Consider the following 26,832-nt stretch of genomic DNA (forward strand, 5'->3'; position numbering starts at 1 on the left):
ACTTCATAATCTTTGTCAATATTGGGCAAAGCATAATGATTTCATTTCCATTTCCAGTTTCTTATTGTCTATTTAGAGAATAGTACTGAATTTTTAAAAACATACTTATTTTATATCCCTCTGCATTACCGTAATGGTAGTGACTGTTTTTACTACAGCCGTAATTCCAGGGATACAATGTAACTGCCACAAAAAGAGAGCCTCACCACCCCCACTGATGACCTCACCATGTTTACATTGATCATGGTTCATTTGTACTATATTTGCTAGGTTCCAGACAATATTAAATAATAGATAATAACATTATTTAATATATTTTATGAAATTGGCTTTAGTGTTAGCTAGAGTAATGTTTGTTCTTGATTTTTTAAAGACTATTGCATTTAAGCAGTCTCCTCAATTCCTTTTACTTAGTGCTTTTATTGGTGATGACTTGAGTTTTATCAAATGCTTTATTTGGCATTTTTCTCTTTAAATTATTTGACATATTTTATTAAGTTGACATTTCTCAATGTGGAATCATCCTTGCCTCAATGTGGAATCATCCTTGCATTACAGGAATAAATATTTATTCCATATCCCATATTCCAAATGTTTATCATGCCTTATTCATTTGCTACATGCTAGATTCTATTTGGTACTGTTTTATTTTAAATTTGACTGTGTTATAAGGTTTATCTGTACTATTATTTATGTTGTTTATCAAGTTTGGAGTTATTGTTACTTCAGCTTTTGCACAATGAATGGAGGACTTTTACATGTTTTCCTTTAGTCTACAATAGTGTATTTGACATTTAATTTGTCTAGTCTTTGAAAGTTAGATGGGAGTCAGTGATAAACCAGTGTAATCCCAGTGCCTTTTTCAATGGCAGATCTTAAATCATTTTTCAAGTTTCTTCAGTGGTAACTGGAATGATTGGTTTGTCCACATGTAATCATTTTGGTAGTTCATATTTTTTCTCAAATATTTTACAAACCTAGAGGAATTAAATTGCATGGAATTGTATGTTCTAGCCTCATAATTCTATTTTGGGGGGAGTGGGTCCACCACAGGTTGTATTTTGTTTTACCTCAGCTGTATTGAGCTGTATTGACATAAAATTGTAAGATACTTGCAGTGTACATTGTGTGATTTAGTGTATGTGCACACTGTGAAAGGATTCCCCATCTAATTAATTAATATCCATCACCTCAAATATTTACCTTTTTTTTGGGTGTGGGGAACATTTAAGTTTTACTCTCAGCAAATTTCAATAGTGTTATCAACTATAGTTGCCATGTTTTACATTAGGTCCTCAGACCTTATTCATCTTAGAGCTGAAAGTGTGTACCCTTTTACCAGCCTCTCCCTATTTCTCCCATTGTCCAGCTCTTGGCCACCACTTTTCTACTCTTTCTCTGAGTTCAACATTTTATTTTGTTTAAGATTTCATATATAAGTGACAGCATGTAGTGTTTGTTTTTCTCTGGCATATTGCACTTAGCATAGTGACCTTAAGATCCATCTGTGTTGTCACAAATGGCAGGATTTCCTTCTGTGTATATATGTAAAATCACATCCTTACCCATTATCTGTTCATGAACATTTAGGTTGTTTCTATGTCCTGGCTATCGTGAAGAATGCTGCAGCGAGTCTGGGAGTGCAGAATCTCTTTGACAGCCTAGTATCATTTCCTTTGGATCTGTGCTCAGAAGCGGGATTGCTGAATCACATGGTAGTTCTAAGCATGATTCTTGTAGTGTCTCCTCTAAATGGTCTTTCTTACTCTTTTCTAATTCTTAATCTTCTGTATGTGTATGTGTGTGTGTGTGTGTGTGTATGTTTTAATTTACTCTTAATCAAGACCACATTGGGTTTGATAGATTTTTTTCAAAGATTCATCATTGGATTGTTTATCATTTTCTATCTTTTAAAAAGTTATTAGACTTAAACAAATCTGGAATTAATAGACTATCTGATAGTTTAAAATATTTGTATTCTTTAAAGTTTCTTTATATGAATATTATTTTCATATTTTTCATCTTTTTTAATTTGAATAAAGGCATTTAAGCTTACACCTTTCCCTCAGAGGATAGCTTTTCCTGTCTTTTCTAAGTTTAGATTCAAATTATTCTCCATTTCTTTGTACTCCAGTGAATTTGTATCTCACTTTTGATTTTTCTTTTATCTAATGATTTTCTACGAGTATGTTTCTTAATTTTAAGGTAGTTTGGATATTTTTGATCATTGATTACTTCTTAAATGTACATAAGTTAATTACATGTCTATGTACTAGTAATCAACAGGAGGAAATTTGAAATTTGAAACCCCATGTAAAATAGCATCAAAAAAACATAAAGTTGTTGGTAGACAATTTTCTATTCATCTCTCTCATTTCTGCATATCTTAGCAGCATAGGCAGTGCCTTTGTTCTGAAATATCTTTTCAAGGGTGCCTGTGTTGGAAAAAACACCAGAAGACAGATAGTGTCTCTTGCTACAGGGCAAAGGGCAGGCTTACTTACTGCTTGTTATAAAAGTTTTAGGCCTCTAAGTTTGTGTAGTTATCACATGACCTTTTTTGCATCATCCTACGGGAACTGCATTTGGAGAAGCTGTACAAATTCTGATACTCTGGCAGGTGCTGTTGCTGTGAGCTATAAACTATCTTTAGTTTGTGATCCAGGAGTCTCCTGTCTTCTGCCAGCACGCACCTAACTGTGGTAAGCTAAATTGTTAGCTTGCAAATAGAGTAAAATTTCAGAAACTCATAATTCATGAGAAAAATACTTGGGGATAAAGCTAACAAAATGTGCAATGCCTTTACATTCAAATTACAGAAATCACTGGTATTAAAAAAGACAACTAAATGGAGAGATACATTATTATTGGTTGAGAGATTCACTATTGTTATGTTATCCATTCTTCCTGTATTAAAATTATAGATTCAGTGCAATCCTTTTCAAAATTCTAGCAGGATATTTTGAAGAGATAGACAATATTCATAAATTTGTGTGGAAATTCAGATGATTTAAAAGTCACACCAGTTCTAAGAGGAACACTATTGGAAGACTTGTACCTTATGATTTCTAGACCGATGATAAACAATAGCTACAGGTATTGATAATGTGAGGAAACCAATTGATGGAATAGCATAGGATGTCCAGAAATACACCTACATGTTTATGGTCATTTGATTTTCAAAAAAAGTGGAAAACGTATTGAAAGTGGAAAGAAAAGTCTTTTCAAGAAACTGTTATATATGAAAATGAAAAATTTTGAATCAAGACCCCTCTCTCACTTCATCCACAAGGAATACAATTTGGGAACAATGTAGACCTAAATTTAAAACTCAGTCATAATGCTTCTCAAAGAAAACAATCAAAGACTATCTTTTTAACTTCAAAGTTGGTAAAAATGTTTGAACAGGCCACAATACCATAGGACAAACCATAACACTTAAAAATATATATTTTAACATTCAGCCTTTTTGGTCATCAAAACTCTCCACTAAAAATATGAATGGACAAGCTACTGGGAAAAAATATTCATAGTGCATTTATCTAACAAGGGGCTTGTATCCAGAACATACACACACACACACACACATACATACATACACATATATTATATATATATTAAATATATATGTATATATACACAAATGACAAAAATTCAAGGAACTCAATATAAAAATGGTCAAGATATATGAATGTTTTATAAACAGTGAAAAAACCCACAACCTCATTAGTTATCAGAGAAGTTCAAATTAATACCACAGGGAGATACCACTTTTACCTACTACAATGGCTAGTTTTCTTTTTCAATTACAGGATAAAATATTACCAAGGATATCAAACAAGTGGACCTCTTCTATATTGCTAATGGTATAACTTATTTGAAGAAACCTTCGGCAGTTTTTCAAAAGTTAGCTATGTGCTTGTCCAAAAATCCTACTTCCAGGTATTTGCCCAAATAAAAACATATGCACACACAAAATTTGTACTCAAATGTTCATAGATTTCTTAGGAATATGCAAAACTTCAAATACCCTAAATAACCATCAGCAGGTAAATGAATAAACAAATAATGGATAAACAAATCGACATAAATGAAATAGCAATACAAAGAATAAACTGATACATGCACCAATATGGATGAATATAAATATGATGATGTTATGCTAATTAAAATAAACACAATAGAATGCACACTGTTTAAATCCATTGTTATAAAATATAGCTTGAGAGAAAATGAATTCATATTGATAGAAATAGATACTTGTTGGTAGGGGGTTGCAGTCAGGGAGGAGGAATGACAGGAGGAAGGCAAGAAGAGACTTCCTGGGGTGATGGAACATCGCATAGCTTGTTTTGGGTGGTGATTAGTGATTATGTATATGTATATATAAATTTATAACTGGATATTGCATTATATATTAATATCTCAATTTTTTAAATATGGGAATATATGGTGCTTTGGTGAGGCGGAGGAATTCACTTATTTTACGCACAGGTATGATAGAAAAACTCAGACACAAAATTTACTTTTTGGCTGAAGGACAATTCCTGTGTTTATTTGGCTTGAGAAGCAAGGGAACAATGATCCTCTGCTCCTGGAATATCAACTTAGTACTAAGTTGGTATCAGCTGAGTACTAAGGTGGTTGTCAAAGATGAAATACTCTCTTTATAGTTCTGAATGGTGTTCTACTGTACTCTGGATTTAGAAAGAAAAAGTGCTAAATGATTGTATTAGTTTTCTATTGCTGCATTACAAATAACTCCCAAAGCTTTGTGAGTGATTTGAAATAAATGCCCATCTATTATCTCTATTATGTCTGCCGGTAATGAATCTAGGCGAGGCTTAGTTTAGCTGGGTTCTCTGCTTCAGGGCCTCTCACGGGCTGAAATCAAGGTGTTATCTAACACTGTGGTTTCCTGTGAAGGCCCAACTGGGGAAGGATCTGCTTCCAAGCTCACTTGTGTGGTTTTGGCAGGCCACTTTGAGGGCTGTTGGCAGAAGGTCACCCTCAGTTCCTTGTCTTAGGGCAGAGAGAGAGAAAGAGTGAGTGAGAACCAACAAGACAGAGAGACAGAAAGCAAGCACTAGCAAGATGGAATTCTCAGGCTTTTGTAGCACAGTCGTGGACGTTATATACCATCATTTCTGCCGTGTCCTGCTCATTGCACGCAAGTCACTCGATCCAGCCAACTCAAGGAAAAGGACTACACAGGCGGTGAGAAACACTGAAGGTCATCCTAGAATGCTGCCTGCCAAGATATTTACTGATTTGTGTAGTACAGGAGAAACTAGATGAAAGGTACTATTTTATGGGAAGTAGTATTTTCTGGTCTTCAGTTAGCATGAATTACTTTATTTAATAATATTGAAAAATATACATGCTAGAGAGAAACTTTAACAATTTCTCAATATACATGCATAGTACATAGTTATAAGTGTATAATATAAACATTGACAGGGGAACAGAGCAATCTTTCAAAATGATAAATTATTAAATATGCATTACAATTTGTAAAGTTAAGGACTCTAGCAAATATAGCTTACATGTTTTCAAATTTTAAAAAATGAGATACATACAATAGCATGCATGAATCTTAGTGTTTAAATATTTTCTGACATGTGTGCACTCATGTGACCATGACCCAGATCGAGATATCAAGCATTCTCACTAACTTTTTCCCTTTCACCTATTTCACCCGTTCCCTACCATCTTTCCCTGTGGCAACCACCAGTCTGTTCTCTGTGTCTATGTGTCTGTTTCTGTTTTCTTTCTTTGCTTTTTAGAGTCCACATGTAAGTGAAATAATATGTTATTTGTCTTTTCTGACTCATTTCACTTACCATAATACCCTCTAGGTCCATCCATATTGTCATAATTTGCTAGAGTTCATTCTTTTTTATGGCTGAATAATATTCCATTGTACATATGTACTACGTCTTTTTTATCCATTCATCTATTGATGGGCATTTGGGTTGTTTCCATGTCTTGGTGATTGTATGGTATGTGAGAATGTGTGAATAGCAGGCTTTCCTGCAGACTCCTCACTTTAATATATAGTAAAGGGCAGTAATAGCTAATGCCATAGTTAGCAAATTTGACACATTTCCATTTATCTTTTGTAATGAATTATTCAAGGTTGAATTATGCTAACATTTACTACCATAACTCTATTTGAATATGCCTGTAAATGTGAAAGTCCTAAGGGCTGCCCAGAATGGGGTTTAGCACTAACTATCTGCCCTGGGCCATGAACATGGCATTTCTACCCCAGTCTCGCATCCTCGCCCTGCTTAGATTGCCTGGCAGTGGTCACGAGTCCCTGCGTGATTCTTCCTCAAAGAAAATTGATGTTTCCATTTGAACAAATAGGAGCTTCACATTTGGGTATATGCCTCTGTCTGTCTGGTTGGAGAATACGTGATGTGCCATCTCTATTCTCTAAATCACCCTAATGTATCTGGGCATGTACAGGTTGTGGGTACAGAGTGTAGTGAAATAATGGCCAACGCTGCTTCCGGCTGGACTTATGCTTCATGAGCTAAAATGGTTCTTAACTATTTTTGTTGCCACACTAGGTAGCCATTCACTTTTAATGCATTTCTAATAAGAAAACACTATGCAAAGATGTATTTTAGCAGAATTTTATAAGCCGTCTATGCTAGAGGTAATAACCAGCATCCTGGAAATAAACTGTCACTTTCACTTGCATTTTAAGCCAGATTAATACTTCCTTTCATTTATAACTTGGTCCTAGTCTGAAAGCAAAATCACTATCCATTTATTTCTTATTCAAAGGTTGGAAGAAAAAGGTACCAAACAAAATGATTTTGTATAAAAAGATTCCAGATTCTGGCAGCAAAGGTCTGGATTAAAGCTTCGGCCTGCCGTTCACCGGCTGTAACTGGGGATGCCGCCGAATCTTTGGCTCGGTAGTAAAAGAGGATCATATTGATGCTAGAGCTGTAACGACATCTCACCCTTGTGATTCACACCCTGGACTTGTCTTAACACAGGTGTGTTCTGCTTTTAAAATCTTAAATCTACAGCATCTCAATCTCAGAACACAGCCTTTGGCCCTTGGCGTTGATACTCTCTCCTGTCCTGCACACCTGCTCCTTGTTGTTGAATAAACTCTCTTGTCTCTTCTGTCGGTCCATCCCGTGCAGTCCTAACAACTTGTCCACTCCTCTGGGGGCTCAACAATTCCTTACTTTAATGATTTGAAGCCAACTTGTGCTGTGTCCTTCACCCCTTGCTCTTCCAGAATATCCACCTTGGAGACCCCTTATCCAAAGTCAGTCCAGCCGTTGGCTTTCTTTTGCTGCCTTTGGGCCGCACAGCACAGCCCAGGGAAGAGAGCAGCGCCTCACCCAGTGACCGGCCCAGCACTGCGTCCCAGCCGACGCTGTCTGTCCTGGCTCAGTTTCTTCTCCTGCTCCCTGGAGGAGTCCCTCCAAACCTTCACTTCTTTCCCGTCCCACTACCCCTGCCCTCACTGCTCTGCACGTCACCTTTCCTCCTGCCTTTGAGAGAAAGGGGCCCTCGGACAGCTCTCCACAATGCCTCGCTCCCCCTCCACACCCTGCACCCCCGTTCTCGTCCCCGCCCTGCCTCGGGGCGGGACTTTCCTCTCCTGTTCAAGGCTCATGCTCCTCCGTGGGCGAGGGCCCCCTCCTCCTCCTGTTTCTGGTGTCTCCCACCATTTTCTCAGGATTGCCTCTTTCTTCTCAGCACACAGACATTTCCAAATGAGGTCTTAGCATCAGTTGCCAACTCTTTCCAGACAGAGCCAGCTTTTTCCCGCTTCTTTGTCTCCACTTCGCCACCTTCCGTTGCTAACTTCCCTCCGTGCCGTCTGGCCTCCGTCCCTGCCTGGTGATCCCTCTTGCTCTCCAGGGCCTCGGAACCGCCAGAGCCAGCAGGCCTCTCCAGTCCTCGTTCCCCTGGGTCTCCCATGGCATCCGGTTCTGACTCTACCTCCTTCATGAAACTCGCCACAGCCTCTGCTCTGAAACGTCCTCCTTCCTGGACTCCCAGTGACACTGTGGCTCTCCCTTTGCCGCCATCTAGCTGCCTTTCCATAGTGTCCTCTGTGAGTCCTCCTCGCTCCTGAGACCTGCCGACCCCCTGGAGCTCCGCCCCTTCACCTGGGATGCCTGACGGCTCCATCTGTCTGGATGTCTGTCTGGGCCCTGAGAACTTCGATGTCCCAAACTGAAGTCATGTCCTTCCCCCTCCATGTGTCCCCCTGAGGAGTGTGTCTCAGCGGAGGTGCCCTTATCCACCCAGATGCACCCCAGAAACGTCAGCTTTTTCTGGAGTCCTTCTCTCTCAGTCTCCAACGCCCCATAAAAAGTCTGGTGGAGGCTTGTTTGTTTGTTTATTCCTTGGATCCATTCTCTTCTTTCTGCACAGACTTTGTTTCATATTTTGACTAGTTTAATAGGCTACAAGTCTTGGGGGAGACGGATGAAGTGCAGCCCCACAGCTGGGGGCAGTGGGGGGTGGGGAGGGGAGAGGAAGATGGTCCTTTCTGGAATCCCGTCTGATCCTGTGACTCCGGCGTAAACCCTTCGGTGTCACACTCCTTAGTACGATGGGGAGCTCTTCTTGGCTGGGATCCTGTCTGTTTTCCAGCCTCATTTCTTGCTATTTTCCATAAATAGTGATGCCACAGGTATACACTGATTCTGGCCCTTCCTAGTATGTTATGCAGCACCTTTATTCTCAGTGCCGTAGACACGCTTCTCTTTTCCTGACCTGGTCCCTCGGTTCAATTATGACTGAATCAAAGTCTTACCTTTGCTCCTATTCCCGTCCAGCCCAGTCCAAGTTGTCTACTCCAGCACCTATTCTGGGTAATGTTTGGGCATCTGTCCAACATGATATAAGTTTCTCCAGCTGAGAGTTTCTGGAAACTCCCTTTTGAGAAGTCACAGCTAAAAACCCAAGATGTTGAGAGAGAAACTAGTGCTAGAAAGACTATGGGTGCAAGTGAATTCTTGAAAACCTTGAGAAATATTTTTTGTTTACTAAAAGGAAGCAATATAATAAGGTGCCATTAAGCAAATGCACACCAGTGCTGTCTAATATAACTTAAGTAGTAGTTAAGATGCTGCACCTCTTAAATAGTGGATATTTTGGACAAGTCATGGAACCTCTTTGTGCCTTAGTCTCCTTGTCTGTAAAATGAGGATAAGAACAGTGATACCTATGTCTTAGGTTTTTATGACAAGTTAATGTATGTAAAATGCTTTAAATAGTGCCTGACATAGTAAGCGCTAAGTAGGTATTAGCTATTAATAGTTATTGTACTTACTAGCTATGATGGCTACACACTGCTTATTGTTTTTACTGAAGTGATTAGAATCTATCTTGTTTTGAGGCATGAATATGCAGACACATTTTCTTTGACTGATTCTCTATCCAAGTGTTCACTGGGGTCTAATTTATTTCTTGTAGTTGTTGAGTCATCCTAGTTTCCAATGTTTTCTCAAAGATGCACCCTTTTTCTGACTTGGGAAGAGTTTTGGGGTGATGTGTGTCTAAGCAAGCTCAGCTCGGGGCGGTCCAGCGTCCATTCCTCAGCTTCCTTCCCAGAGCAGAACAGCCTGGCCGGCTTCACGGCCTGCCCTGCACCAGGCGCGCCGTCTCCCCCACTCGCTCACCCTCACCCCCCTTCACACAGGAGCTCTTCGCCCTCTGCCTGAAGGTCCACAGTCCAGTTTTCTTTGCCTCGGCTTCCTTTATGTTTTCAAGGCTGCCTTAACATAAACACAAATTCTGCTCCTCTTCTCCCCACCTCCACTTATCTTTTTCTTACAATGTCCAGCCAAACTTGATGTTCACTTACTTATATTAAAAAAGTCACAATACTAAAAATGTGTAATGAAGGAAAGCCATGACTGTATCTTCCAGGAGGGCAGGAAATACATTTTATTCCTGTTTGTATTCGAGTAGGCACTCAAAGGGAGTTATAAGAAGCAAATGAGACAGCCTACAGGAAATGTATATAAATGGTAAAAATCACTACACAGATGTTAAAAGTCTAATCTAGTCTTTCTCTCTACCATTATGGAGTACATCCTCATACCAAGATTGTGAGGATCTAATTTGTTTTTTGTAAAAGTACCTTAGAGAAATGTCTCAGCCTTCTTAGGTGACCCTTTAGTCACCTTCATAAATGTATAAGAAAACTAAAAATTTATACCATGGTTGAAATCTATTCTTTCTCTTATTTTTAGTACAAAAAGGTGATTGACTGTTTTAATGACATTCATATATTTAACGTCTGTCGTATGTTTTTATTCTCAGGCTGTGGCGTCACGGCTGTGTGGACGCCTTGCCCCGGGAGCTCCTGCCGCCCAGGCCGTCCAGACCACTCTCCCAGAGTCCTCAAACTCCCTCGCTTCTCTGCAGGTGGTGGAGTTTGTATTAATTATATCTTTACTGAAGTGCAGTGTTGAAGAGTGAAAGTGTAAGGTTTTGTTTTATAGGACCCACATCCCTACCCAGCTGGTTACTTTATGCACAATGAAGGGAGACCTTCAACAGATGGGAATTACTGTGCCCACTGATTCCAGCTTCCTCTTCCCAATCATTTCCTTCAATACCATTTTCTTAAGAGTATCTGAGAATATTGGCAATCCAGGAAAAAAGTTCATAAACAATAACTGATTTATTTAAATGCAAAATAGGAGGCTTATAGAAATCTTTCTAAGTAGCTTTCTTGCTGCTTTTTCATAATCTAACAGTACTTTCAGGTATCTTGCTGAAATCTAGACATGCTCCTATGATATATTTAGAAAGAATCAGTACATTTTGTTACCTAATTGCCATTGAATTAATTTTTCAAGTAAGTGAAATATATCAAATATGGGTGTGTTGATTAATAAAATACAATCATAATATTCGTTTCCATGTAACTTTTGTAATACAGAGGCCAGTAGATTAAATTTCAAGTTGAAAACGTGATATTTTTCTTAATAGTATATTCACCTAAAGCTGTGGCAGAAATAGTATGTGACCAGACTTGGAAGTGATTTTGTCCTGGCAAATATAAATTGGAATGCAGGGAGTCCCCTTTTTTTGCCATCATTTGCTAAACTCTGAGAAAACATTTTCCCCTCAGGATAAGTGGGTATATTTGAGAATGATCACCATGTTGGTTATTTGAGTAGAAGAGTATCTTTGCTGAGACTCGGACAGCAATAAACACAAAGTTAAAGATGTATCAAAGTCTTAAAAAGACAGCATCTCTTGAATGGATAAAGAAAAGGTGGCACATATACACAATGGAATATTATTCAGCCATAAGAAAACAAATCCTATCATTTGCAACAACATGGATGGAGCTAGAGGGTATTATGTCCAGTGAAAAAAGCCAGGTGGAGAAAGACAAGTACCAAATGATTTCACTCACCTGTGGAGTATAAGAACAAAGAGAAAAACTGAGGGAACAAAACAGCAGCAGACTCACAGAACCCAAAATGGACTAACAGTTACCAAAGGGAAAGGGACTGGGGAGGTGGGGTGGGGAGGGAGGGAGAAGGGGATAAAGGGGCATTGCGATTAGCACACATAATGTGGAGGGGGGACATGGGGAAGACAGTATACCACAGAGAAGACAAGTAATGACTCTATAGCATCTTACTATGCTGATGGACAGTGACTGTAAGGGGGTATGTGGGGGGGACTTGATAATAGGGATGGTGTTCCCTTCCCTGCCTCTAAGCTTCATACAAGGGAGGAGACGCAATGAGTTGTCGAAGACCTGAAAGGACTAGCCAGGGGGCTCAAGAGCAATGCCGAGAAGGCATTTCTCATATTTATTGAATAAATGAACTTACAATGAACTCAAACATCATTATCCGGCCTTGAGTCAGGCCCAAGGTTGCGACGCTTCTCAAGGATACCAAACTGTGTGAAGGTGGCTCTGAGCCATGAGAACTGCTTTGGTTCCCATCACTCAGTCCTTGATTACACATCAACAGAGTGTGTGGGAAAAACAGTCAAGTCATGTGTGCTTAGACATTTGATTTCTACCTTACTTGAATTATGTATCAACCCCATCAATCCCACATATCCCCCTTTTCTTTTAAGATATACGAGTATAATAAGTAAACCAGTTCTAACAGAAGGTTTTTTGTCATAGAATAGTTCTTTACATTCTACAGTATAAAATAAAAGTCTATGTTTTGAACTTATGTAAAGGATAGCAAAGATAGAAAATAAATGTAGTGCAATTAGAGGGTAGGTGCAGGTGAGCAGGTCTGTGCCTGTAGACTGTGTTTTGGTCTGAGCTGGGCAAGGGCAACAGAACATCCACGGGTGCAGAAGATTTCTCTCAAAACTGGGGGGTTGAGGTTCTAAGCCTCACCTCTGTTGGCCCCCCATCTCTCACCTGATGGCCCCCCTGCGACTGTGCCTGTCTTAGGTTGTTCCTCCCTTGAGGAATCTTACCCGTCTCTGGCTAACCAGCCATCTTCCGGGGCCATACAGGGAGATGTAAAGTTGGTAAGTGAGAGAGAAGTAATATCCTTTGAAAAGGTTAGTTTTCCACTTCTTTACAGATTTATGCCCCGTGGCTTATGTCCAGCACTTGCTTTAAGACATCTTTGCCAGTGAAAAGGATTATGATACACAGCAATTTTAAGTATGAGGCACGAATTCTAGTAAAGAGCTGTATTTTGAAAGGAAGAAAAAAAGCTATAGAAGTAGCAGATGGAGGAGAATATGAGAAGATTGATTATTTCTTTGACATGATTTCCTGTAGAGTAACGTAAGCATGTATAGGTTTTAACAAACTACTAATTAAATTGCGTACACACATTAACAAAGTGGGAATACAGATACATAGTAAAAGCAGGCCTACAGTTACTGGCCATATCCAACGAAACCAAGAAAACCAGTCAGGTAACCCAGGCATTTGTGAAAACTTATTGACAATATGATGGATATCATCTAATTGATTCTGAATAGTTTGAGAAGAATCAGACAAATTGAGACCACACATTCTTGGAAACTGTTCACATCCTACGTGCTCTTTTAACAGCAGACGGTCCACAGCAGCGCGATCCTGAGGCTCTGCAGCTCGCACTTCTCCCAGTTCTGGGTTGAGTTCCCATAATATAGAAGCAGTCCAATTTGTTGTTTTGCTGTACGCACAGGCCAGCTTAGGGATCTCTTTCTGCATTCCTACGACAAGTCCAGGAACCGGCAGGAGGAACTGCAACAGCAGCAGGGTCTCCAAGTTTCAAGTTTTCATCACAATCTGACGGCAGAGCTCGGAGACGACTCTTACGCTTATATCCAGACGGTCTATTAGATCAGGAAGAATGCGTCCCACCCCACAAACACCTCGGTAGCGTGAAGAAAGGGCTTGATGTGTTTTGCCATTACACAAAAATACCCAACCATCTGGAAGTCTATACCCAGAAGACCATTTTACATTGATTGTGGAATTACAGTAAGAGGGTACATGAGTACAGTGAGTACATACACAGTCAGTGATGCTAGCAGTGCTAACAGGTAAATTTAATTGGGCATCAGGAGTAAGCGTCTTAGGGGGAGGAGTGCTATTTCTGTAACATAAAACATTCAGTACTAAAGTTTGGCATCATTCCCTTTGACAGTCCTCTCCCGGCAAACACATATCGGGGAAATACGCCAAGTTAGTCAAATATTTTCCTTGATGAGGAGAAGAAATTCCTTTGACATGTTCCAGGGGCCCTCTGGAAAATATCAGAGTTAATTAGAGGTAAAAACACTTTTCTAAATTTGGTCTTGGGAAGTTGTCAAAAGTTTTTAAGGCACCTGCCTAAATAGAATTATAGTTATTAAATAACACTTATTATTTAACCAGAATGATGATAAGAAAGTTTAAAAGCAAATGCAGGTTATGTAGTTAACAACACTTAGCTTAGTCTTTTTAATATTAAGATCTCATTTTCTTAAATACTCAGACAATTCATTGAGACTTTAAGCATAAGAAACTGCTTTAATAAACAATCAGAAAACTTTTTACAATCTTTCAACATTAAAGGTAGAGAAATAAACTTGTTCTTTTAACAAACAAAAATTCTAGTCTTGCTGTGTATTTGATTTCAAGATTTATTTCCTTTATTTTCACATAGCATGACTATATCAATTTTTTATAAACTTTTTACAACATTCCTTTTACATTCAGTGTTCACTGTCTTTAAACAAAGAGCTATACTTTTGAATAGTTATCTTCTTTTTCTTCCTATACAATGCATTTCTATTCCTTATACCTTCTCTTATTAAAACATACATTCTTTAGCATACAGAAATGTTTTCCTTATTATAGTAAGTAGTTTTCACTAGAACTTAAAACCATTTGGTACCTTAACCTTCAGTGAACACTGAAAAACAGGCCACTGTAAACTGTTACACTAGCATTCTTCAGATTGATACACCTATGAACATATTTTATCATTTTTGGAAATGTGCCTTACAGCACAATTTCTCATTAAGCACAAAATATGTGTATATAACTTAGCAAACTTTAAGAATTTTGGTTACCACAAAAATTCTCAGGCTGTTTGCAGATATATATACCATTATACATTAATACAGTATTATTATTAAGATGTTTATTTGCTACACTTGTTTACTTATTTTTAGCAACCATGCCAGATTACATATAAAACTTTTACCAAACATCAAAGTCAAGCTTTTCTTTAAGCATCTTCTTGAAATATTTAACAGGTAACATCAACTTATATGACTTTAAGTAAACTTTGGCAGTTGTTAACTATAAGGACATGTCCGTTTCACTTAAACTTGAATTAGCTTTAATGCTTAACATTTTTTATTAGATTTTCTGGAAGTTTTAGAATGCTCAGTGTTCACAAGCGCTGTGTTTAAATCAATTTTTATTAATACCATCCAGAGGTAGGAAGTATTTTTCATTTACATGCTTAGACACACAAACATACAGAGACATAATGACTACAGTTAGCAACACTTTTCATACATAAACATATACACAGACAAACTGATTAAAGATTTGAGTTACTAATATTCAATTGCCTTCTTTCTTTTTAGCTTACTTGATTAAAGTACTTCAGTTTTCAAGAATACACTCTAAGGGCGAGCAGTTTACGTAACTGGGTTAAGGTTTAGATGGCCCCAGACTAACAGGGCCGACAAAGGCTCTGAACTGATACGGACTGTGTGTGTCCAGGGGGCTGGAAATGAAATGCAAGTACAATTCTAGCACCAGTCATTTAAAGCCAGGCTGTGTTGTAAAAGATAAATTTCTTCTACCTCAGGGAGTCTAGTTTAAGACTTCCCAATTTTCAAGGATCATGATGAACCAGTAAGTAGAATAGATTTTCACTAAAGGAATTTAGAAAACTACTTCCATATTGTAGTAGTGCACGGGACTTTTCACTATTTTCCTTGTGGCAAAATATATTTAGCTGCATAACATTATATCGCATACTTCTTTCAGGGGCCAAGCCTCTCTAATCAGTGTTTGTGTTGAGGCCAGGTTTATGTGCAGAAGATAAGACACTTCTTTCTTAGAGTTTAGGGATTGAATTACTCTCAGTTTTCCTAGTTTCTTCTGCCTGAGCTTTAGTCCTTCCTCGAGAGGCCCCTGCCTGTCTGATAAGTGCAGGGACTGTGTGACTTTTCTTCACTGCTTAGAGTCCTGATCTGAGGCACAGGGTTGTTTCGCTTCCCTGGGGCTGCAGACAAGGAAATGCTTAGCTCCAGGACGACTGCCTCTAGGGAAAGGAGTTAACAGAATAGAGTTATTTACTTATTGGTTTGCCCTTTCAGCTTGATGGCTTTACAGACACCACTTACATTACATTACACAGGAAAAAGTGGCGCAGGCCTTAAAGGACTGCTTTGAAAGGGAGCAGAGGAACCCTTGCAAAGGGAGAGATAAAATTCAGAGACTGTTACGGACATTTATGGTGGGGTTTATACCCTTAAACACCAGTTTCTCTCACTGCTTGGGAATTATCCTGCTAATCACCTACTGTAAGAAATCTGATCTGTGAGATAAGAGGTCGGGATCATCTGCATCTTTCTCATAGGCAGCAGCCTAGCTGGAGGTTCACTCAGCGCCATAGGATCAATCAGCCGGAGCTGAGATCTAAGGACCACGGTCTACTGATCCAGTCCACCCTCGGAGTCCGCCGATTAGGATAGGAAAGTAGGAAATTGGCTCAACCACTCCCCGACATTCCCGTTCGTCCAGAGGTGGGGGATCAAGGAGCGGCAGACACCAGGAAACTTTTCACCGGAGACTTAAGACTGGTAGCCGCGGCTAATCATCTTTTAAGTGGCTAACGGGTGCCCAGACACATTTTATGAGATAAAGAGTGCAGCATTAAGTCAGGAATAAGAGCAAAGCGTGGGTCTCCTACCTTGCGGGGGTGAGCATCAGGTTCCATGAGACTGATGAAGTTAGAAGAGAGTTAGGGACACCCCTGCCTTACTCAGAGGAAAGGGCAGGCTGAAGAAACAGGCTGGAAGTCAGAGGCAGAGAGAGAGGCGCTCCTCACGGACACCCAGTCGGGCTGTCGGGATCTGATTCCAGACACGCGGGCCTTTCAGAAGCCGCTGAAGTGCAGCCTCAGCCTAGAGTCTCGCAGGTGCCCATGGCCTTCCTCGGTCCCTCGCATCCGAGGAGATGCCTCTGAAAGGGAATCCGGGCCTCCACTCAGCTGACTTTCCCGGCTCCCAAGGGAGATGGGGGATCCACTGAGGGAGACGCAGGGGAAACTGTCTCTCGAGAGTTTGACATCAGCAGCCAGGCTCCTCCCATTTAAGTGGCTGACGAGCGCCCGATGTGTGCCACAGACGGCTTCCTTCTATAAGGACAGGGAGAGAAAAGGCAGGCTTGGGTGCTGATACTCACCTCTGAGGTTATCCGGGCGAGCCCCTAAAAAGGGGGAGTTTGTAAAGGTTGCAAAGCGAGAGTGATCAAGTTACATAAAGACTAGACAGGCCAAGGAATAGCATCGCCCGTCCATGAGCTTTCTTAAGATCTCTCACAACATTAGCCCAATTTGTTTGAGGGTTCCCTGTGGTGGCAACCAATAACAATATTTTTTAATGTATGTATGCAATTGGGCCAAATCCTTCTTAGAAGTTTTTACTCCTGATGTTTTTAGGAGGGCACAGAGTAATTTTAAATAGTCCTCCGGTTAGCTGCTTTGGTCTGTTTGGCCCATTATAGTGTCCTGACGTCTCGATGCTGTCCCTACGCGCGATTTCTCGGGAGTCTTACCAGATCAACGATCTTCGGAGCTGCCCGCTCTGCCTGTCAAGCGTCGCCCGAGCGGAGCTTCCCTTCTCTTTCAACGGTCCCTGTTCGGCCCCACTTGCCAGTCAGTCCCCTCCCTGCCTCTAAGCCACAGACAAAGGAGGAGACGTGATGAGTTGTTGAAGACCTGAAAGGGTCAGCCAGGGGGCTCAAGGCGTAACAGCTCAAGAGCAATGCTGAGAAGACACTCCTCATGTTTACTGAGCAAATGAACTTACAATGAACTCAAACATCATTATCCGGCCTTGAGTCTGGCCCAAGGTCGCGACGCTTCTCAAGGATACCAAACTGTGTGAAGATGGCTCCGAGCCATGAGAACTGCTTTGGTTCCCATCACTCAGTCCTTGATTACACATCAACTGAGTGTGTGGGAAAAACAGTCAAGTCATGTGTGCTTATACATTTGATTTCTACCTTACTTGAATTATGTATCAACCCCATCAATCCCACACAGGGGAACCTCGTAATCACAATATTGCTCATGTGATTGTATATTAATACCAAAATGAAAAAGGTGGAGCACAACTCCTTCCTCCTTAAGTGACTTCCTGTACAGTATGGGGAGGAAGACCAAGTTTAGGGTGGACAAACCTGACAAACGTTGCCAGCCAGGTGGCTGAGGCTGACACCAACAGTGATAAATCATTACATTGATACATGTGCCCTTAATAATATGTGATGACAGTGGCACTTCACCTCTATGGTCTTCCAGTTTAATCATGAGAAAAACACACAATTCCAACTGAGGCACAATCTCCAAAATACCTGACCAGGACGTCTCAAAGCTGTTAAGGCATCCGAAACAAGGAAAGCCTGAGAAACTGTCACAGCCGTTAGAAAACAGCATAAAACCTAAATGTGATTTACTCCCACCAGGAGGATTAAAACATTTTAACAGTAAGGTATCAACAAAAGGCCATGTGATGGAAGCTGCTCAGGCTGAGAGTAGGGGTGGGAATTGATAAGGGCCTGGCTATACCTGGTTGAGTTTTTTAAATGTACCAATAAGAAAGATGTAACTGGCTTAGGCGACGTCCGGGAAAGAATGTGAACCCTGCAGTACTCAGCCAATGAGGAACCAGGGGAGGGACTCGCGCACTAGGAGGTAAATTACTGGGGCCAAACTCCCCAGGTGTGCGTACCCACTAGACTCCCAATCCTGCAAGACCGTCATTAAAGCCTCGCACCGCTCTCCTCTTTGTCTCCATGTCCACTTACTGAATTTGGACCAGTGAGTGGGTTTCTCACAGCGTGACCCATCAGTAAGTCCGAGTCTCCTGAGATGCATCTGTAATCCCTGAGTTTCTGTCCCTCTTTATGGCTACCCAGCCCAGGCCACCGTCGTCTCTGAGAGCCTCTGTCACCTCTCCAGGCTTGCCGTCTTCCCACCTGCAACCTCGGCACAGCAGCCACAGAGCTTTTAACACTCCGCTAGTTCCCATGGCAGCACTTGCCATGCCGTGGCCTGGAGTCCAGACCGTGGCCCCAGCAGCCTCCTCTGGGTGGCCTTCCCTGGCCGTCCCCCTAACGCCATCTGCCACACCCTGGTCACTCTTTAGGATTTGAGTCCCTGCCTTATTTTCCTCCCGTCACCTTGTGGTGGACGCAAGGGCTGCCGACCCAGTAGCCACTCATGCTTCCTCTTCTTTTCCTGGCAGGAAGAATTTCCGCTTTCGTCAGGTGGCAGGAAACCTGAGCGAACATGCTGGTTTCCCCCGGTCCTGAGGAGACCTTGGATATCAGGATGACTGCGGCCATATCGCTTCCTACTGCCAGGATCAGTTTAGAAAAAGCATGGGCCCCTGTCCTGACCAATGGACCCAGAGGCATTCTTCTGGAGACCGTTACAAGCTCTCCCCGCTCTTAAAAAGGGACACGAGGAAGGAGGGAGGAACGTGCTCTTTCCTGTGCCCTCTGGTTTGGACCTCGGGGCAGGAGGAGGTGATCCGCGTCCCCGCTGCGATCCGCATGGTGAGCTGGCCGCTGCTGGCAGACCCTGACTTCACCCCGGACACACTGGAACCCCCGTCATGTCCTGACTGCTGGTCACTACGCTGCTGACACTTCTGTCCTTATGGCCCAAAGCAATAGCTAAAACCACTTCTTTGGTTATTTATTCCTGCTGCTCTCCTGCTCCTAAAATGTGAGCTACCTGAGGGGAGCACCTGTGTCCCTCCTGTGTCTCTGCGGGTCCGCTGCATGGACTGGGTGCTGACACACACTGCAGTGGGCACCTCAGGGCCGGTTCCCGGAATGTATGGGGACCCGGCCCCTCCAGAGACTAAGCTCACTCGTTTCTGTGGTGCTGGTTACTGGCAGGAGCCTTAAAGCCTTTGTTGACTCAAGAGGCCAGAGAAGCCAGAAGATAGCTGCTTAACAACACAATTTAATAAGATTTACAAATTGACTTGTACAAAAAAAACTTAAGAATGTACAAAGTCATTGTCAGAGTAGGGGCTAAATGCAGAGGGCACACTCTCCTGATGAGGAGTCTGACATGTTGGGAGATCCGGAGTTATTTTCCCACTGGGTGTCCACACCTCGGCCTTCTCTAACAGATGTAACGAAACCCCAAAATTGAGGCAAAGATTGGTGAGGACTCAGATCGAACATGTTTCCCCACACAAGGCTCTCTGCTCCAGAGAATAGAAGGGGAGAGACTATTGACCTAAAGAGAACGGAGCCTCTGGCACCAGCTGGCAAGGATGTCAGTGTCCAATGATGGCAGCGCTCTGCCTGTTGATGGCCAATGCCCGCTGTGTTTGCAAGCTGGGCTGGTCAGTGGGGGGCAGGGGAGTGGGGGTGGAGGCAGAGGGATGCCCTGAACACCTCGGGAAGGCTGAAGAGAGAAGTGAAAGGGCCCGAGGTCCTCATCCCGATGACTTGCTGCCTTGCCCCGGCTCACGGCCCAAATCACCCCTGCAAGGGGCCCATGTCAGGCCCCAGCTCCCCTTCCTCCTCCTTCTCCTCCTCTTTCAGCTTAAAGGCCTTCGCTGGTCTCTCTGCCCTTACAGTTGGTTCCACGGGGTCCTGAGGCCGGTGCTGCCTCATGTGGGCATTTCGACTCCGGATCTTGTCAAATACCCTGCAGAGTCAGCAGAGGACATGGGTCAGAGCAGGGCGAAGGTGGGCTGAGGGCCCATGGAGACAGAGGGCAGGCTGTGTGGGTGCATCCGGGGACAGCGCTTGTGCCCACCTCTCACATTCCCTGCAGGGAAAAGCGCCTTGGCCCTGGCCATGCCCCGGAGGCTCAGGGGTCCGCCTGGGAGCAGCACTTGGGCTGGTGGTGATGATGCCTTGTCCCCTGCAAATTTCTATCTCTGTCCTCAACTCAGGGGTTGGACATCGGTGGCGTCTCTTCTTAGGGCTGCAAGTGGTCTGCAGAAGGGGCAGAAATGACATCAGGGTGCCGACCTTCCACCCTTCTGAGGGAGATGCTTTCCTCTGTAGGGGCCCCTTCCCACCCCGACTGGGTGGTCAGTAGCTGTCCAGACCAGCCCTGAACTCCAGTGAGACCCCTTGCCCCAGAATCCCCTACCTTTGTTTCTGTTCTGTCTGCCTCATCCAGCTTTCTTTTGACCCCATTTTCCAGGCCTGGGGCCCGAACATAGGCAAACCTGATCTTTTTTTTCCAGGTGTAGTAATATTCTACACACTGGGCCACCGACTTTGTCTGGACCTGGTGAAAGAAAACAGCAGCGGGCTTTGGGCACTGCCTCACACGCCCCCTCGCCGTGGGGCTGGGAACTTTCTGAAAGCTCTCCTGGAATGTCTCTCCCCTTGGGCTTGGCACGCCCCTGGGCTACAAGGAGCACAGAAGCACAGAGTCCTGCTGGTGATGAGGGGCTCAGGGTGAAGCCGCCATAGCCAGGACCGTCCAAGCTCTGCATGCTCTCTGAGCCCCAAGTCAATCCTGGGAGGACTTCCCTACAGTAAGGTGTACACGAGGGCTCACTACACAGGCGCTCACTGTGACATCAGGCCTAATGGCTATACCTTTACCAACTGGGACTCCCTGCAGCAGGATGCCCTCATCAGCAGATTCCACAAAGCCTTTGCAACAGCCAGGCAGTGCCCTGCAGCACAGAGATAAGGGGCCCATGAGACTAGAGGATTTTGAGGGCACAGTCTTATCCTAGGGCATTCAGATCTCACCATGTGCTCTCCCTCCACTAAGAATGGACACCATTAATAATAACTTCTGTAAAATCAAAACGGAACAGGAAAGTTTAATTGCTCTAGGAAGACGATTTCTCAAGAAAATTAAATTGGCCAGTTAAGGTGTGGGGCTCACTTCAGAAAATACTTTCTCCATGTGAAATTTTTTCAGCTCTGTATATCTTCAAAGACTAGGAGCCAAAGTAGTAAATTCTCTGCCTAAGAAATATCACTCGGTTAGAAGAAAAAAAAAGAAGTTGGACTTCTGCTTCCAAACAAGATGGAGCAACAGGAGCTACACTGACCTTCCCGTTCAAAACAATGAGAAGAAACAGTCAAAATGTCTGAAATAATGTTTGGTAAGATGCTAGGCAGGCCAAGAACAAGTCTTTCTGAGAGACAGAAAATAAGCCCCCACTGTCCCAACACACTACACCCTGGGAGAGTTTCCAGGCCGTGGCCTGGGGAGAGGGGTCCAGGCAGAGCCAGGTGGGCTTCCTGAGCTGAGATGGGAGGGAGGGTTCTGGGAGAACAAGGCGGTGAGAGTTCACAGGACAAGGCAGGACAGGGAAAAGCTGCTCAGAGGAAACTTCCAGAGATCTGGGGGGCGCTCCCCTCCAGCATTCAGCCACGTGCTGACCAGCATGGGCATATGAGGTGGCCCAAAACTGGGTAAAGAACCACCTGAAAGAATTAGATGAAAAGGCACCTCACACAGGGCCAGGAATAGCACCTGGTTTCCACCCGCTGGGGTGGGAAAAAACTCATAGTTCATGGGACATTGATAGAGAAATTCGGAGGCTTTTGCCTCCGTAATGAGGAATAATTAGCCTTAGACAAAAATGGTCCAATTTAAACAAATCCAAAACCAGTGCCCAAAAGGAACAAGCTGTTTTCAAGCAACCATGTACCAGAACAAAGTTCAAGAATACTTACTAAGAATACAAAAATATCCAGCCCTCAACAAGCTATCATTCACAATGCCGGGAATCCACTGAAAAATTACCAGGCATAGAAAGCAGGAAAATATGACATATAATGGGAAAAAAATCAATCCATCAAAATCAATCCAGAATGGACACAGATGTTAGAATTAGCAGGAAAGGGCACTAAAAGTCATTATAATTGTACATTATATGTTGAAACAGTTAAATAGAGACATGGGACACTAATGAGACCCAAAAAGAACTCCTAGAGATTAAAATTACAATATCTGAGATGAAAACTACACTGCAGATTAGATACTGCAGAGAAAGGATTACTGAACTTAGAAATAGAGCAATAAAAATCATCCAATATGAAACACACAGAGAAAAAAGAATCAGCCGAAATGAAAAGAGCATCAGTGACTCCCAGACAACTGCAGGAAGCCCAGCGCCCACTAAGTGGAGCCCTCAAAGCAGAAGGGGGGATGCAAGAAGTGTTTGAACAATACTGAATTTCCCCAAATGTAAGGAAAACTATAAACCCACAGATACAAGCTCAACAAACTGCAAGCACAAGAAAGAAAAATGAAGAAAGCACACCAAAGCCCATCATAATAAAATTGCTCAAAGCCAGTGATAAAGAGAAATTCTGACAAATAGCCAGCCAGAAAAAAAAAGACATGTTATATGCAGAGGACCAAAGACACAGAAATCTGGAGATTTCTTATGAAAAATAATAAAAGCCAGAAGAAAGTAAATTACCTCTTTAAATTACAGAAAAAAGACCTGTCAAGCTAGAATTCCACACTTAACAAAGATATCTTTCAGAAATGAGGGCCAAATAAAGGTTCTTTTTTAGCTATACAAAAGCTGGAAAAATTCATTATTGGCAAATCTGCACTTTAAGAAATGCTAAATGACTTACATTTATTTCCTTCTGGAAAATGATACTAGATGGAAATATGCATCTACATAAAGGAATGTGGAGCAATGAAAATGTAAGTACATGGGTGACTATATAAGACATCTTATTATTTAAAGCGCTCTATAAATAATTGACCATTTAAGCAAAAATATCAACAATGTATAGTGGGGTTTACAACATATGTAAAGTGAAATGCATAACAACAATTGTATAAAGGCCAGGAGGAGAAATGTAAGTTCACTACTGGAAGGTTGTCATTCTGCACATGAAATGTTATCAAGTCACTGGAAGGGAGACTGGGGTGAGTTAGTGATGCAGACTATTAACCCTAAAGCAACCACCAAAATAATAAAATACAGTTATAGCCAATAAGCTGACAAAGGAGATAAAACAGAATCCTACAATTTACTACATTAATTTTTTCGGCCAAAAGAAGGCAGAAAAAGTGGAAAGGGGAAATAAACAACAGATGGGACAAACAGAAAACAAATAGCAAGATGATGGACTTAAACCTAACCATTCAATAACAACATTGAATGTGAATGTTCTAAACACCCTGATTTAAAAGGCTGAATATTTAATAGGAAATAAAAAAGCAACACCGAACACATGTTATTTATAAGAACACACTTTAGCTGTAAAGGCTAAAAAGTTTAAAAGTAAGATGAAGAAAAATGATATAGCATGCTAGCACCCATTTTGAAGAAAGCTGGAGAGGTTGGATATACTAATATCAGAAAAAAGTAGATTTCAGAGCAAATAGTACTTCCAGAGATAAAGTAAATAATTTCATAATGATATAAGGGTCAATTAATCAAGAAGACATAAGAATCCTAAAAGTTCATATGTCTATATCAGGGCTTCAAAATGTATGAAGCAAAAAATTATAGAACTTTGGGGAAAAATAGACCCACAATTATAGGAAAACATTTTAATATCCCATTCTCAACAATTGCTGAAACAATTAGACAGTAAAGGGGTGGAAGACCTAAACCACACTCTGAGCCACAATGAATTCTCATTTATAGAGCTCCACTCACCCACAGCAGGTACACCACCTTCAAGTGTACGAAGAACATTTACCAAGAGGTAAACCATGTTCTGGACTATAAAAAAGGGTCAATAAATTTAAAAGGATTAAGTCATGCAAAGTATTTCTCTGGTCACAATGGCATTAAGTGAAAAATCAGTTAACTGAAGAACTATGCAAAATCCTCAAACATTTGGAGACTAACATACTTCTAAATATTCATACTTCAAAAAAGAAATCAAAAGGGAGATGAAAAGGTATTTTGAATTGAGTAAAAATGAAAACCCAAAATAAGAAAACTTATCAAAGAAGTACTTTGAGGGAAACTTACAGCACTACAAACCCATGTTTGGGAAGAAGAATGGTCTGAAATCAATGAGCTCAGCTTCCATTTTCAGAAACTAGTAAAAGAAGAGCAATTTAAACACAAAGCAAACAGAAGAAATAGCAGAATAAATAAACCAAATAGAGGAAAACCAGGAAGCCAAAACTGGTTTTTTGAGAAAATCAGTAAAATTTATAAGCCTTTAGTCAGATCAGAATAAAAAGATATATTACTGATACCAGGAATGAGAGAGGGGCTATCACTATAGTCTATAAATTCAAAAAGGAGAATATAAGAATATAATAAACAACTTTATGCTAATACATCAGACAACTTAGAAGAAATGTACAAAAGTCCTTGAAAGATAAAAACTACCAAGGTTCACTCAAAAGGACATTGATAACCTGAGTAGCCATATATCTGTTAAATAAGTTGAATTTGCACTTCAAAACCTCCCCACAAAGAAAGCTGCAGGCCCAAATATTTAAGGAAGGAAGAAGTAATCCAATTCTAAACAAACTCTTCCCACAAAAAATTGAAGTGGAGGGAACACTTCTGAACTCATTCTACAAGGTCAGCACTACCCCCATCCCAAAGGCAGACAAACGCACCACAGGAGAGACAGCTACAGGCCAGTGCCCACCATGGACACGGGGGGGGGGAGGGGAATTCCAGAGACAGTTTTAACAAATAGAATCCAACAATACATATAAAAAGAACCCATACATATACAGCCAACTGCTATCTGACACTGTACAAAGGCAGCTGAGTGGAGAAAATATGGCCTCTTCAACAAAAGGCACTGGAACAACTAAATATCCACAGGAAAAGATGGAACTGCAATCCATACCATGCCCTACATACAAAAACTAACCCCGAAAGGACCATGCATCTAAATGTAAAGCCTAAAGCTATAAAGCTTCTAGAAGCCATAGAGGAAAAACTCTGTGACTTTGAGTTAGGCAAAGATTTCTTAGATACAACACCAAAATCACGGTCCATGAAAGAAAAAACAATCAATAGAATTTCATTAAAATTTAAAACTTTCTTCAAAAGACACTGTTAAAAGACTAAAAAGCTACAGATTGGGAGAAAATACTTGCAAAGCATATATCTGGATAAAAGACTTGTGCCCAGAACAAATAATGAACTCCTACAACTCAATAAAAACACAAACATCCCAGTGAAAACAAAGGCAAAGAAGCAAACAGACACCAAAGAAGGCTCACAGATAGCAAACAAGCACATGAAAAGTTGTTCAGCAACATTAGTCAGGGGGAAACGCGGTGAGATACCACTGCATACTCATTAGAATGGCTACGATTAAAAAAACCGACCATATCAAGTGCTGGAGATGTTGTGGAGCAACTGGAACTCTTGTACCTGCTGGTGGGAATGTGAAATGGTACAGCCCCTTTGCTTAAGTTTGGCACTTTCTTGAAAAGTTAAATGTACACCTACCATGTGAGCCACTCATTTCTTTCCTCAGTATTTGCTGCCCTCCCCCCCAACCTACAGTACTTGTTCATGTAGAGATTTGAATGTGAATATTCACAGAAGCTTTATTTATAATTGCAGATAACTTGGAAACCCCACAGATGTCCATCAATAGGTGAATGATTAAATGAACTGTGTTACATCCACACAATGGAATACTCCTCAGCAAGAAAAAGGGTCCACACAATAACATGGATGAACCTCAAAACAATGGTGCTGAGTGTAAGAAGTCACACAAGGCAGACAAGCAGTGCACATGCTTCAGGACAGATAGAAAACTCTGGAAAATGCAAACTAATTTGGAGTGACAGAAAGAAGATAAGGAGGTGATTAGGGAGGGACAGGGGTGGTAGGAAAAAGGGATTTACCAAGGGGACAGGAGGAAACTTTTGGGGGTGATGAATGTGTTTCTTATCTTGACTATGGTGATGGTTTTGCAGGTATAAATATGTCAAAACATGAAATAGTACATTTTTTGTTACGTGCAGTTTTGTGTATATCAAGTTAAAAGAACAAAAAACATCAGCAGACATTAAGTGTAGTATGATTGCATACTTTCCTAAATACATGTGTATATGCACGTAAGATCTGTACGGGGAAATGCCTGAGGTGCCCAGCCAAAGTCAGAGGTCATCATTCAGAAGCAGGATGATGGGGATG

General features: G+C 41.5%; 2 protein-coding genes and 1 long non-coding RNA gene across 3 annotated transcripts in view; 1 reads left to right on the forward strand and 2 right to left on the reverse strand.

Moving 5' to 3' along the window:
• Window positions 1–19,481, forward strand: part of LOC140846979 (uncharacterized) — a 64,966-nt gene extending 45,485 nt beyond the window's left edge. Inside the window, exons 3-4 of the mRNA XM_073225596.1 lie at window positions 10,318–10,422; window positions 18,970–19,481. Coding sequence (XP_073081697.1) covers window positions 10,318–10,422; window positions 18,970–19,036 — 172 coding nt within the window. The 3' untranslated portion in view covers window positions 19,037–19,481. The remainder of the gene's footprint in view (window positions 1–10,317; window positions 10,423–18,969) is intronic.
• LOC140847018 (uncharacterized) lies at window positions 12,947–18,944 on the reverse strand. The gene is made up of 3 exons (XR_012126601.1): window positions 17,276–18,944; window positions 16,410–16,856; window positions 12,947–15,758 (listed from the first exon to the last, which is right to left on the reverse strand). It is a non-coding gene; the product is annotated as an uncharacterized lncRNA (long non-coding RNA).
• Window positions 19,482–19,527: 46 nt separating the features above from the next.
• Window positions 19,528–26,832, reverse strand: part of LOC140846980 (zinc finger protein 541-like) — a 41,666-nt gene continuing 34,361 nt past the window's right edge. The window contains 2 exon segments of the mRNA XM_073225597.1: window positions 19,528–20,689; window positions 20,850–20,990. Of these exon segments, the coding sequence (XP_073081698.1) occupies window positions 20,405–20,689; window positions 20,850–20,990 (426 nt within the window). The 3' untranslated portion in view covers window positions 19,528–20,404.

Source organism: Manis javanica, chromosome 17, assembly GCF_040802235.1.
Source record: "Manis javanica isolate MJ-LG chromosome 17, MJ_LKY, whole genome shotgun sequence".
Classification (NCBI taxonomy): Eukaryota; Metazoa; Chordata; class Mammalia; order Pholidota; family Manidae; genus Manis; species Manis javanica.